At 44.7% G+C, this 12112-nt stretch overlaps 2 protein-coding genes across 2 annotated transcripts in view; both read left to right on the forward strand.

Moving 5' to 3' along the window:
• Positions 1-679, forward strand: part of LOC135623111 (phenylalanine ammonia-lyase-like) — a 2569-nt gene extending 1890 nt beyond the window's left edge. Inside the window, exon 1 of the mRNA XM_065125674.1 lies at positions 1-679. This exon is cut by the window's left edge and continues 1890 nt beyond it. Coding sequence (XP_064981746.1) covers positions 1-453 — 453 coding nt within the window. The 3' untranslated portion in view covers positions 454-679.
• Positions 680-6739: 6060 nt separating this feature from the next.
• Positions 6740-11394, forward strand: LOC135623112 (protein Brevis radix-like 1). Its single transcript, XM_065125675.1, has 5 exons — positions 6740-7049; positions 7143-7558; positions 9119-9254; positions 9363-9805; positions 10951-11394. The coding sequence occupies exons 1-5, from the start codon at positions 6900-6902 to the stop codon at positions 11027-11029; spliced, it is 1224 nt and encodes a 407-aa protein (XP_064981747.1). The 5' UTR covers positions 6740-6899; the 3' UTR covers positions 11030-11394.
• The last annotated feature ends 718 nt before the right edge of the window (positions 11395-12112 follow it).

The following is a 12112-nucleotide window of genomic DNA, read 5'->3' on the forward strand; positions in this document are numbered from 1 at the left end:
GAGAAGGCGCTGGAGGGAACCGAGGAAGGCATGGCGGCGTTCAAGCGGATCCCCAAGTTCCAGGAGGAGTTGGGTAGCGCACTGAATGAGGAGATCGCCAAGGCGAGGGAGAGGTTTGGGAGAGGAGACTTCATAGTGGGGAGTAGGATAAAGAAGTGCAGGACTTACCCGGTGTACAACTTCGTGAGGGAGGAGGTGGGCACGGAGCTGCTGACAGGGGAGAAGAAGGTGAGTCCCGGGGAGTACATAGAGAAGGTTTATGAGGCGATGGAGGAAGGGAAGATCGGAGAGGTGGTGGTTAAGTGCGTCGGGGAGTGGCGGGGGTCGGCCGGTCCGTTCACGCCACGGCCCGAGGCCTCGTCGCCGGCCCTCAGGAATCCGGAGAACTGGAGCTGGTTTGAGCAGGTGAGGTCGCCGTCGGCCACCAGCGGGAGGGGGTATTGGAACTTATGAGGAAGAAAGATGGTGATTGGCTGCCCGTCTTAGATCTATCTCCCTGCAGTCACATTGCCTCCTCCCTGCATGTGCTCGTAAGCTTCAACGCTGGTGACTTTGTTTGTTTACTTTGTACTGCTTGTGCGTCTCGAAACCCAAATATCTCTTCGGATCCAAAGCTACATTTCTGCTGATTATAATATTTTGACGGAGAAAAAAATCAAACCCTTGGAAGCGTTCGTCACACGGCGACTTAGATTTCATGAAAATCTAAAAATATTCAACGATGCCTTAATCTTATGAGACTTAACCATGCTAATTATAATAAAGATTCGTATTTAACGAAATATTTAATTTAACTTTAAGAAAATGATCTGATATAATAATATCATTATCCAAAAACTATTCCGCTTTTACAAGCTAGTTGGAGCCTTATCTTTGTTATGCCATCTAATTCTACAATCAAATCGAGCAATAATGTGGACGCAATGCTTCTCACCAAACTCAACTAACAAAGCGACTCGGCTGGATCAGTTCCAAAGATCGAATCGAACCGGGACCCTTTCCTCGGAATGAATCGGTCCTGAATCGAACCAATTATATTCCAATGTCCAAGCGGTTCAATCGGGACACCGGATTAACTATTCTGATTAAATATTCAATATATATATATATATAATAATATTATCAGTTATCTAACTTCTAATTACTTACTGAGCCATCTTTGATAAGAAAAATAATTATTCTCGATTGGAGCTCTTGGTTTTTATATCAAAAGTTCTCAATCTAGTTGGAATTGAGAGTTCGTTTATCTAAGTTGTGAAGTACCATCGTGCTAACTCCTCGAACTTAGCTAAGATTACCTAAATCATGAAGCGCTCTTATGACATATACATCCGTACAAAGTTAGCTTAGTTGTAATCTCGTACAGGTCATGAAGGACGGACAAGTTTCGACGTTTCACGAAAAGAAAAGCTTTATAAGTAATTCAGCGAGCATCTTGAGTGCAAAAGAGAAAAGAGAGGAATGAGAAGTTCCGGTGCAAGGTCCTGAAGGACGGACAAGTTCCGACGTCTCGCGAAAAGAAAAACTTTACAAGTAATTCAGCGAGCATCTTGAGTGCAAGAGAGAAAAGAAAGGAATGAGAAGTTTCGGTTTGTCGGGTGCGAAGGTAAGTTCCCGTTAAGTTAACATGCGAATTTGTGAAGATTGTTTAATGCTCGATAATATACCGAAGCATCATCTAGCCCTGTGCTACTTTCGATATATTCAGTTGGAAAGGGCAGTGCTGCTGCTTACCTCTCCTCCAACATCGCTACTTCCTGTTCCGGAGTCGGAGACTGCTCAGCCACCTCTTGCCCTCACAAGAACATCGCCTATGCTACCGTGGTAGCCACCGTCCTCACAACTGCTCCCCGGCCAGCGACCTCTCCTCCTCGTTCCCACATCTCACTTGAGCGAGAAGTGTTGCTGCCGCCATCCTTGCCGCGCAACCTCGTCGAGGTGCTCGACGCTGACACTGCTTACCCTGTTTTGCAGTGTTCTCCTACCTGAGCTGGCAACTGCCTATCATTTCCTCTACCTCGGCAACATTAATCCAAAGAACAAAGTAGTCACCTCCCACCACAGCTGATGAGGATAGTAATTATGATAAGACTCGACTGACTTCAGATGACGCCTCACGCAACAGCACCTGGTCAATGCAGACCGGAACGCCGACCGAGGCGCATTAACATCCTGCCAAAGCTCAATTCTTCACGCCACGCCAACACAAAGTTAGACGCTACCAGCCTGCCCCCTGCAAGCGGGCAGCTCAGGAAGCAGTATGCTTCCCTATAAATACCCTCTCGTTCATTAGAAAGGGGAGGGGGGGACACACAAAAACCCTTCTTCATTTGAAACCCCCTCCATATCAGCTAACTTGATCGTCGGAGGGGTCGGGCCGAGAGCCTCGGCTCGACCTTTGTGCAGGTGCGAAGCCGAAGGTCACCTTTGGACGCGTAGGCGAGGAGTTCCTGCCCGGAGGAGACGGCTATACCATCCCGATCGGACACCGCACCCGACCGCCTCAACGGGCTCGAGGAGCGCCCCAGGGAGATCCCCGTCGTCCGGACCTGAACCGAGCCGCGTCGGCCCCGAGGCCACGGCTCAAAGTTGTTTCCCACAACAGATTGGCGCTAGAAGGAGGGCCCAGAATGTCGGGTGACTGCCCGCTTGCGTCGTGCTCCTCGACTGCATGTTGCCCGAGACCACACTTGCGCGACCAGCCCGCCTGCGTCGTGCTCCTCGGCTCTATGCGTCCCGAGACACACCAGCGTGGCCAGCCCGCTTGCGTCGTGCTCCTCGACCGCATGTTGCCCGAGACCACACCTGCGCGGCCAGCCCGCCTGCGTCGTGCTCCTTGGCCCTCAGCTCCTCAGCTCCTCGGCTCCTCAGCTCCACGCCTCCTCGGCTCCTCGGCCCCATGCGCGCGGCCAGCTCGCCTGCGTCATCCTCCTCGGCTCCATGCTCACCGAGGTCATACCATGCGTCAGCCTGCCCTACTAAGTGTGCTCGTCGGTCGCACGCTACCTGGGTCACCACTGCACATCCGACCCTTCTTAGTTGCTGAACTCCATGATTCCCACACCTCCGGCAAGGCGCCTGGCTGGGACAGTATCTCAAAGTCGAAGCCATGCCTTAGACCCCCCCTTTTATGGCATGACTTCCTTTGGGGGGGAATATGATGAGGATAGTAATTATGATAAGACTCGACTGACATCAGATGACGCCTCACGCAACAGCACCTGGTCAATGCAGACCGGAACGCCGACCGAGGCGCATTAACATCTTGCCAAAGCTCAATTCTTCACACCACGCCAACACAAAGTCAGACGCTACCAGCTTGCCCCCTACAAGTGGGCAGCTCAGGAAGCAGTATGCTTCCCTATAAATACCCTCTCGTTCATTAGAAAGGGGAGGGGGGGACACACAAAAACCCTTCTTCATTTGAAACCCCCTCTACATCAGCTAACTTGATCGTCGGAGGGGTCGGGCCGAGAGGGTCGGCTCGACCTTTGTGCAGGTACGAAGCCAAAGGTCCCCTTTGGACGCGTAGGCGAGGAGTTCCTGCCCGGAGGAGACGGCTACACCGTCCCGATCGAACACCGCACCCGACCGCCTCAGCGGGCTCGAGAATCGCCCCAGGGAGATCCCCGTCGTCCGGACTCAAACCGAGCTACATTGGCCCCGAGGCCACGGCTCAAAGTTGTTTCCCACAACAACATCTATCATTGCCTTCCTACGACAACAGGAACGATTGTAGTTTTTACAGCTTCCATATGTAGCCACTTCCCTCTGCCACAGCAAGCTTCAACAGCTTGCATCGCTGCAGTCTCCTCTGCATCTTCCTCACCCCATCGTTGCAGCCTCCTCTGTAGTTTATCGTTGCAGCCTCCTCTGCAGTTCGATCTATTTTTCTCCATATCCCTCCCTACCTTGAGAATAGCACTGTCACTCATAGCCTCCTCTACAGTTTGATCTATTTTTCTCAACTGACTTCAGGAAATCTTATCTACTTATCACGAATATTACCGACATCCACTCTACTACATGAAATTTCTTAAAAAAGAAAAACATATTTCCCTATATCGATATTTAATCTAAGTTTCAGGACAAATAATGTACTTATAATTATCATTTTTAATTCAAAAATAACCACCGGTAACAACGATTAATCAGTCTTTCTTGCAAATGGAAAAGCAAGTAAAGTTGATTATGTGGCAGCCGTGTCGGAGTGGGCCACATCAAAAGCACACGATACGACATATATGCACGGCATCAGGAGAGACTACAAAGTGGTCAAAGTACACCGGCTATGTGGCCCAGCCTTTGTCTCTTCACCAGCAACAAGGCATGCAGACGAGGACGGGAGGCCTTTTGTACATCAGGTGCATCCGACGTACACTACTTGACTGACCAACTTAATGACATCTACTTTATGCCCAGCGTGTTCACTGCACCCCATGAATAATCCATCTCCTCTCTCTCTCTCTCTCTCTCTATGTATATATATATATATGTATCACTATTATTTTCATTCTCTTGATATGAATTCTTTGTTTTGTTGCCACCAATGGACTGCGTGCACGCGAGGTGTTGCATGTGAAGCTTATGAGTTCGAACAACTGAACAATACATTAGATATTGATTAGAGATCACTTGGCATGTGGTGACGTAAAATGCATTAGATATTGATTAGAGATCACTTGAAGCCATAGAAACAAAGAGTTGTTTATTGTTTCCTCATCTCTTCTTTTTTTTTTCTTTTCTCTCACGAGATTTTATTTTATTCAAACGTAAATGATCGACTTGTCTTTTAATACACACTTTTAACTCCTTCCATACATGTCTTTTTCTTCTATTCGTCGAACATCTTTCGTAATCTAAAACGATGAAAATAATTGATAATCAAATGAGATGGTCAAAAGATTAAAAAAAAGAAGGTGAGAAATAATTCTTTACATTTGTTAGACCGATTTAATATTTTTAGGATTAAAAATATCCGATTATAAATGCAAAAGATAATATTTTGAAACATGTCATATTCTAAAACAATCGAGGGGGTTATGGAAAATAGGGTTATGATTAGTAATTAAGATGATGCATCTACAAAGATTATATTTGATTATTTTCTAAATGGTTGTATGAGGTAAGGGGTTGCTAATAAGAAAGAGGGGATTGTCGATAATAATATCTTTCTCTATATCCATGTGATTGAAATTTTTATTTAACTCATTCGAGTATGGATTGCATTCGAATCGATCCAATAATCCTGTAATCACAAAGGATGTTAATTAGACGATACAATTCATTAATGATCCAATTTATGTTGGTCAATATTTATATTTACTTTCGATCTCTTTCTTACTCTCTATCATTGATAAATACTTGATATCTCCTACTATGCTCTCACTCTGAGAATTAAAGAATATGAAAGTTTGGAACCTCTTGGTAGAACAATTATCAATGAGTAAAGTGCTAAATATTGTTGAATAGAAAATAACAAATAAAAAAATTTCAAGTTTCTTTAACAAATAATAATTGTTAATGAATCTATTCATCAAATGACTCTTAAATTATCCTTTTCATATATTTAACAAATAACATAAACATAACTTCTCTTAAATTGTTGAAAGCTCTCTCTTAAGTTTTCATCACTTTAAGTGGACATTGTTGGTTGCCTTCGATCTCTCTCACTTTTGTCTCATCACTTTTGCCCCCATCGAATATTGTTGTGATTATTTTATTCATCTTCACGAGGTTTTTATTATTTCTGTTCTATCGTTATCGTCTCTATCCCATAGTGAGACCCCATCGCTTTCGTCCCATACAATCGTGATAAAGAAAGAAAAATGCGTTGGTGGTAGCAAGAGTTACTTAGAAGAGATCAAATGAAAAACTAAAAATAAGGTGCATCATCTAAGAAAATTTTTTTTTAAAAAAATTATCCATGAATATATATATATTTAATAGCATGATATATGATTGGTAACATATATATTTTTATTGATATTGATCAAAATAGATCTATACCCTACTTGATATATCGGAATTAAATCGGTTGGATATATTACTAGAATTGATATCAAATTAAAAATATAAAACCTGTGAAAACAATTACAAGAGTCCTAATGTACCTGTTTCCTTCGCAATCATAGCCAAAGACAACTAGTTATCAATCAAGACAAATGACATGATCACATAAAAACATACACGATAGTTTAATAACATTTTCTAAATTGATATGAGACGATAGTAATGAGTAGGATTGAGGTATGTGTTTCCACTAAGTGACAATGAGTCACTTCTGATAGGTAACGATCAATAATGCACTTTGCATGGAGCATTATTTTGTTATGTCAAAAAATAATCTATTTAAAATGTAAATTCAAAGGTCATTTTGATCCAACACAAATGTTCTCAGTGGCACACTACAAGAAATAGTAACAAATCTTCCAATAGTACTATTCCACCATTCAATATTATTCCCAAAAAAACGCTTTTAACCTTTTAATTAGGAAGAACAAAAAGAAAAGAAAAATAGCTCAATTGGAATCTGTGGCGGCAAAAACTAACCTTTTCCACTCTTGGAAGCGAGGGATGCGTCCACCGCCACGTGTCCTTTCGCGACCCGTTCTCGTCTTCCCCACCGCTCCTGCAGATACTGACCGTACTACAACTCAGCCGGTAACAGCTTTTTCTTTATACGCACCCAATTAGAATTCCGCCCTCCCCTTTTTTTTATGTGCCTTTTTAAGACATACCTGCAAGACCAGTGTAACGGCAGCCGTCTCCCCTCTTCCCTTTCCTCTTCTCTGGTCTCGGTCCTTAAAGCTCACTCACCTCCTCGAGCCAAGTCGCCATCAAAACCCTCTCACGTCCCAATCCCTTCACCGTTCCCTCCTCACTTCTCTCGCTCCCAGATGCTAACGTGCATCGCCTGCTCGAAGCAGCTCGGCGGCGGCGGCGGCGGTGGCGGTGGTGGATCACCGCTCCACGATCCCGACGATGATGAAGCCACCGGGGCCGGCACGCCCGGTACCCGCCAGGCCATCAAAGCCCTTACGTCCCAGGTAACCTATCGCGTGATCCAGGGTTCCGCTTTAGGCTTCTTCGGATCCATTCTACGAATCTGGATTTGATTTGGTTTTCTTTGTTTGGACTAGATTAAGGACATGGCGTTGAGGGCGTCGGGGGCGTACCGGCACTGTAAGCCGTGCTCGGGGGCGGCGGCCGGGGGACGACGCCGCCACCACCACGGGGGCTACGCGGACTCGGAGGCTGCGTCGGAGTCGGAGCGGTTCCACTACGCGTACCGGCGAGCCGGCGGGAGCGCGGCGTCCACGCCGCCGCCGGCTATGGGCCGAGAGTTGCAGGCGCGGCTCAAGGCACTCTCCAGCGGCGAGAGAGAGCCTTCGGTGAGCGGCCGGACGGAGGCCTCGTTGGAGGCGGCGTCGGCGTTTCTGGAGGACGGCGACGAGGAGGAGCCCAAGGAGTGGGTGGCCCAGGTCGAGCCCGGGGTCCTGATCACCTTCCTCTCGCTCCCCCAGGGAGGCAACGACCTCAAGAGGATCCGTTTCAGGTACTCCGCCACCGCTCTCGCGCCTCGTTATCGACCCACGTGGATCTCGTCTCCCCGCGGCCGCGGAAGTGCGGTCACGGCCTCCGTCCGCTATGGGCCGAGATCTGGGTACCTCGGGTGAGCGCTTCCATGTTTCACCACTGCCACAGTGGCATGAAACGGAAGAGGAAACCTTTAACTCGATCGACAAGATCGTTTTTCACTAACAAACTGGACTAAGTTTAAAATCTTCCAACCGATTTTGAGAAGCAATTCCTTCTCTTTTACCAAACGAATAGCATTTTGATGACACTCAGCTGTTGAGTAAGTGGGCGTTTTGGTCAATTGGATGCTTCCAATACTTCTTGGAAGGGATGCAATTAAAGAGCTTCGTTCGGTGATCTTTCGGAATTCCGAGAAGCCATATATTGGACAGAAAAAAAGATGGCATCAAAAAGGAAGGAGGGGAGGGGGGATCGGCTTCCCATTGGAATGCTTTCCCCGGGGGGGTCAGCCCGGTCCTGGTCTCGAGGCTTTGCTTTCCCGTTCCAAATTTGTTGTTTAGCTCCTCTTGTCTCGCAAGCTAGTGGCGAGGGCTTGGCTTGACGAGCCGAAGGCACTTTAGAATGAGGACAAAAGACCCGCCTCCTCCTCCTCCTCCTCCGCCTTCGGGGTGTGAGGAAAAGGGGGGCCTACGAACTCGGATCAAAACTAGTAAACAAAGCTAGTGGTGATTGTTTATTATTTGTCTATTGTTCAAAGGCGTTTCCTTGGGGCTGCGGGGCCCACCGTTTTTTATTTGTATTCAACTGCGGTCGTTATTTAAGGCTTTACAACGAGTTCTGTAGGCTGTGAAAGCCGTTTGAGTTTTGTTAGTGAGCTGGAGATTCCCTGTGACTTGAAGCTGTTGATGGGTCAGTCACGTGCTCGCCCGCCTGTGATGCCACAACCACACTCAACTTTAGTGGATCGGGTTGGTGTAGGGATTTAAGATCCATGCAGATGGCTGGATCAACTATCCGAACTTGGAAACCACATTGGCTACATGAAATCATACACGCAACTTTTGCTTCGTGTGATGCGGCTTTCGGTACATTGAAAACTCATGGAGTGGAAACAGAGGTTTGCTTGTGAAGGCTAGCACGTCTCTGAACCAATTGTGAGCTCTGGAACCAACCGTATCCAAGATAACTTCACAGTTTTTTCCTGCTGGTGTTGGATAGCAGAGTTTTGACGATGTGGATGATTTTAGTAGATGCATGTTATTTCCTGCTGGTGTGGATAATTTATTTGTTCTTTATAGATTGAGTTTGCATGCCATATGCAATGTCTTGGGTATGGCTCTGTGCATTCGAATTATCTCACAAGCTTCTAATTATCAGACCAATAGAACTTATATGCCATTTAAGTGCTGGATAAATTAAGGTTTGCCTGATTGCTTATGGTCTTGTTTGCTCATGATCGAGACCTTGCATGTCATCAAAATTTTAATGTCTTAGTAACTAATTGCTAGTTTGTATTTAAATTTGCTTGCATTAGTTTCATACAAACTAGTAACGAGATTGCTGTGGTCTGTGGTAGCCGAGAGATGTTTAACAAGTGGCAAGCCCAGAGGTGGTGGGCAGAAAACTATGACAAGGTCATGGAGCTCTACAATGTCCAGAGATTCAATCGGCACGCCATGCCTCTTCCCACCCCACCAAGGTCCGAGGATGAGGTGAAAGAAGATTGCTTGATATCAATCCTTTTCCTGCACAAGTTCCTTTTTCATGTTATTTATTTCCTTTAAACCAATTTTTCATTGCTGCTTAAATCATCTTCCTAGAGCTCGAAGGAGGACAGCCCAGTGACGCCACCTCTCAGCAAAGAGCGGCTCCCTCGCAACTTCCAGAGGCCATTGATTGGTGGTGGTGGTGGTGGTGGTGGGATGGGGTACTCATCTTCTGATTCATTAGAGCAACATCCAAGCTACAGAGCCCATGGCCATCACCATCCGCACCATCTGCGCCACTATTATGATTCCGGGGGCCTCACTTCAACCCCAAAGTTGTCAAGCATCAGTGGTGCAAAGACAGAAACATCTTCGATGGATGCTTCAGTGAGGACAAGCTCATCACCTGAGGTGGACCGCTCTGGGGAACTCTCAGCATCAGTTAGCAATGCTAGTGATCTAGAGAGGGAATGGGTGGAAGAGGATGAACCCGGTGTCTACATCACTATTCGCGAATTACCTGGAGGTATCAGGGAACTCCGTCGTGTGAGATTCAGGTTAGATTTCTCTTTCTTCAGCGGCTTCTTTCTGTTGAATGGTTCCCTTTCAGTTTTTGATCTTTGGATGCTAGTTTCACAAATATTGTGACTGGGTACAGTGCGTCCTGCATTTGTCAAACATGAGCACTGGTTGCAACTTCATTTGCATTAACTCTGGACCTCATTTTTGTTGGAACGACTGAAACATTAACCTCAACTGAAGTGGGCTAACTTATTCTGACAGATTTTTACAACCCAAGCAAGCTGATATTCAACATGTTGGTTGATCGACAAATTTTTGGCCTGTGAGAGTTCTATCGACCTATTTAAGTTAAAGCATCATGTAAAAACTGATCTTGACGTATTTAACCTAAACACAGCCACTTCTGAATTGATCGTCAATTGAAGAACAAGGGTCAGACATCTAATCTAAATGGCATAGAGTAGACTTGGAGTAGGTTAGTTTCAGGCTAAGCGAAAGCATGATTGCTGACAAATTGATCCTGTGCGGTAAGAGTCGGTGCAAGCAGAATGTTCTCCACTATCACCCAAATTGGAATAATCTTGATATAGGAACAATTGGCTGTAACAGCAGATGGAATAATGAAGGAATCTTTATCAGTCAGGCCTTGGAAAATCTATGTTACCCTTCATGTTCATGTTGCTGGAGAATTCCTTTCTCATGTTATGCCATTTATATAAGTGAGCTAACTTGTGTGCAATAGTAAAACCTGCAATGGAGATCTTCTATTCATCTTTAAATTTTCAAACTCCTTATCATTCCATAAATTTCCTGTTTCTTGATTCTTACCGATAAGTTGTGCTAATTATATTGAACTTATGTCGATAAACTTGGGATTTAAATGGTCTTTGATTCTTTCAATTTGATGTTTTGTCTACTTGCTGCCTTACCCACAATGTGTAGTGTCAATGAGGAAGTCACAGACACCTTAGTGGATATCCAGGTGATTGTTAACTGAACACTGATATTTTCCATCAGGATACTAAATCCGAAAATCCTTCATTATGAAATCCAATAGTAAAAATCAGCTCTAGTTTGAATGCCACTATGTTCATGGAAATCGGAAAACATTCCATTTATGTGGACAGTTGTGATTTCCTTCCATGTGCTAACTCTTTTTAATGCCATCATAATTTTGCAGTCGGGAGAGGTTTGGAGAGATGCACGCAAGGTTGTGGTGGGAGGAGAACCGCAGCAGGATACAGGAGCAATATCTTTGATAAGCAAACAAACATTAGTGTTCTAGCTATTTCTTTTACAGCATTGAGGTTTCTTGGGTGTTCATCTTCTTCATGCACTTGGCTAAAAAGCTGGACTTCCTCTTTCATCATATCCACAACAACCAACAATGATTAGTTGCCTTCCTCCAATCTTCATGAGACTTAATGTCGCATTAACATGACACTGCTTACTTGAGCCTATCGTTTCACACCACCGTTGGCCCTTTACTTGTAGTTTCATTCACCCTTGCCACAGGAAGATGCTACTTTTCAGCTGTGTTACTTGTACAAGGAAGATGTTCATATACTCATGCTATTTCACTTGATTTCTTCTCTGATATTACGAAGCCCTGCTTTGAGCTCAATGAGTTTTTGTTCTGGTGATCAAAGAGGCCTTCGCGGACATGGGTGTGCAATGTAAGCTTGTTGATTATATTCCGTATAGTTTCAGCAGGAAATGCTCTACGAAATAGTCGGATTTGAAATTAATCATAAATAATCAATGTGACCATTTGATTATACTATTGTTTAATTAGCATTTCAGGAAATGAAGGATAACAAGAAAGAGAAGCAGGCGGTTTCTGCAGAGACAACCAAACCTGGTTTGGAGCTTCAATAGGCTCGACCTGTATACAAAGATGCTAAGCTTCAGAAGTGAAATAGACTTGAACTTAATTTCAATAGAAGCCTAACGTAGCTAACAATTTTTCGGCTATATATATATATATATATATATATATATATATATATATATATATATATATATATTCCATAGCAGAGGAAATTGATATGATCATTAGATGCAATCTGTAACGGGAATAGCATAAGAGAATGAGAGTGAAGGAGAGGAAAACAAAGGCTTCGGAGAGAGAAGTGCATGATACAAGACTGGATCTACATTGCTAATACGTTGAAAGCTTGATAAGTTCTGTTTGTTATACACAAGTTTGACTCAAAGGCAGCGAAGAGAATTGGATTAAGAAAGCAACACGATGGAAAGTAGAAGTTCGTAGAGACGGCAGATTAATTCGGCGGTGGCAAATGTTCATAAACATCAAAAGAAAACAAGCCGCTAACACACCG

The sequence above is a fragment of the Musa acuminata genome, chromosome BXJ2-9 (assembly GCF_036884655.1).
Source record: "Musa acuminata AAA Group cultivar baxijiao chromosome BXJ2-9, Cavendish_Baxijiao_AAA, whole genome shotgun sequence".
NCBI classification, from domain to species: Eukaryota; Viridiplantae; Streptophyta; class Magnoliopsida; order Zingiberales; family Musaceae; genus Musa; species Musa acuminata.

Excerpts from the sequence above, each read along its gene's own strand:
- LOC135623112 (XM_065125675.1), top strand. The coding sequence starts at position 6,900 with ATGCTAACGTGCATCGCCTGCTCGAAGCAGCTCGGCGGCGGCGGCGGC. Across the intron at positions 7,559-9,118 it reads CTCAAGAGGATCCGTTTCAG|CCGAGAGATGTTTAACAAGT; the intron begins GTACTCCGCCAC and ends GGTCTGTGGTAG. Across the intron at positions 9,255-9,362 it reads CACCAAGGTCCGAGGATGAG|AGCTCGAAGGAGGACAGCCC; the intron begins GTGAAAGAAGAT and ends TCATCTTCCTAG.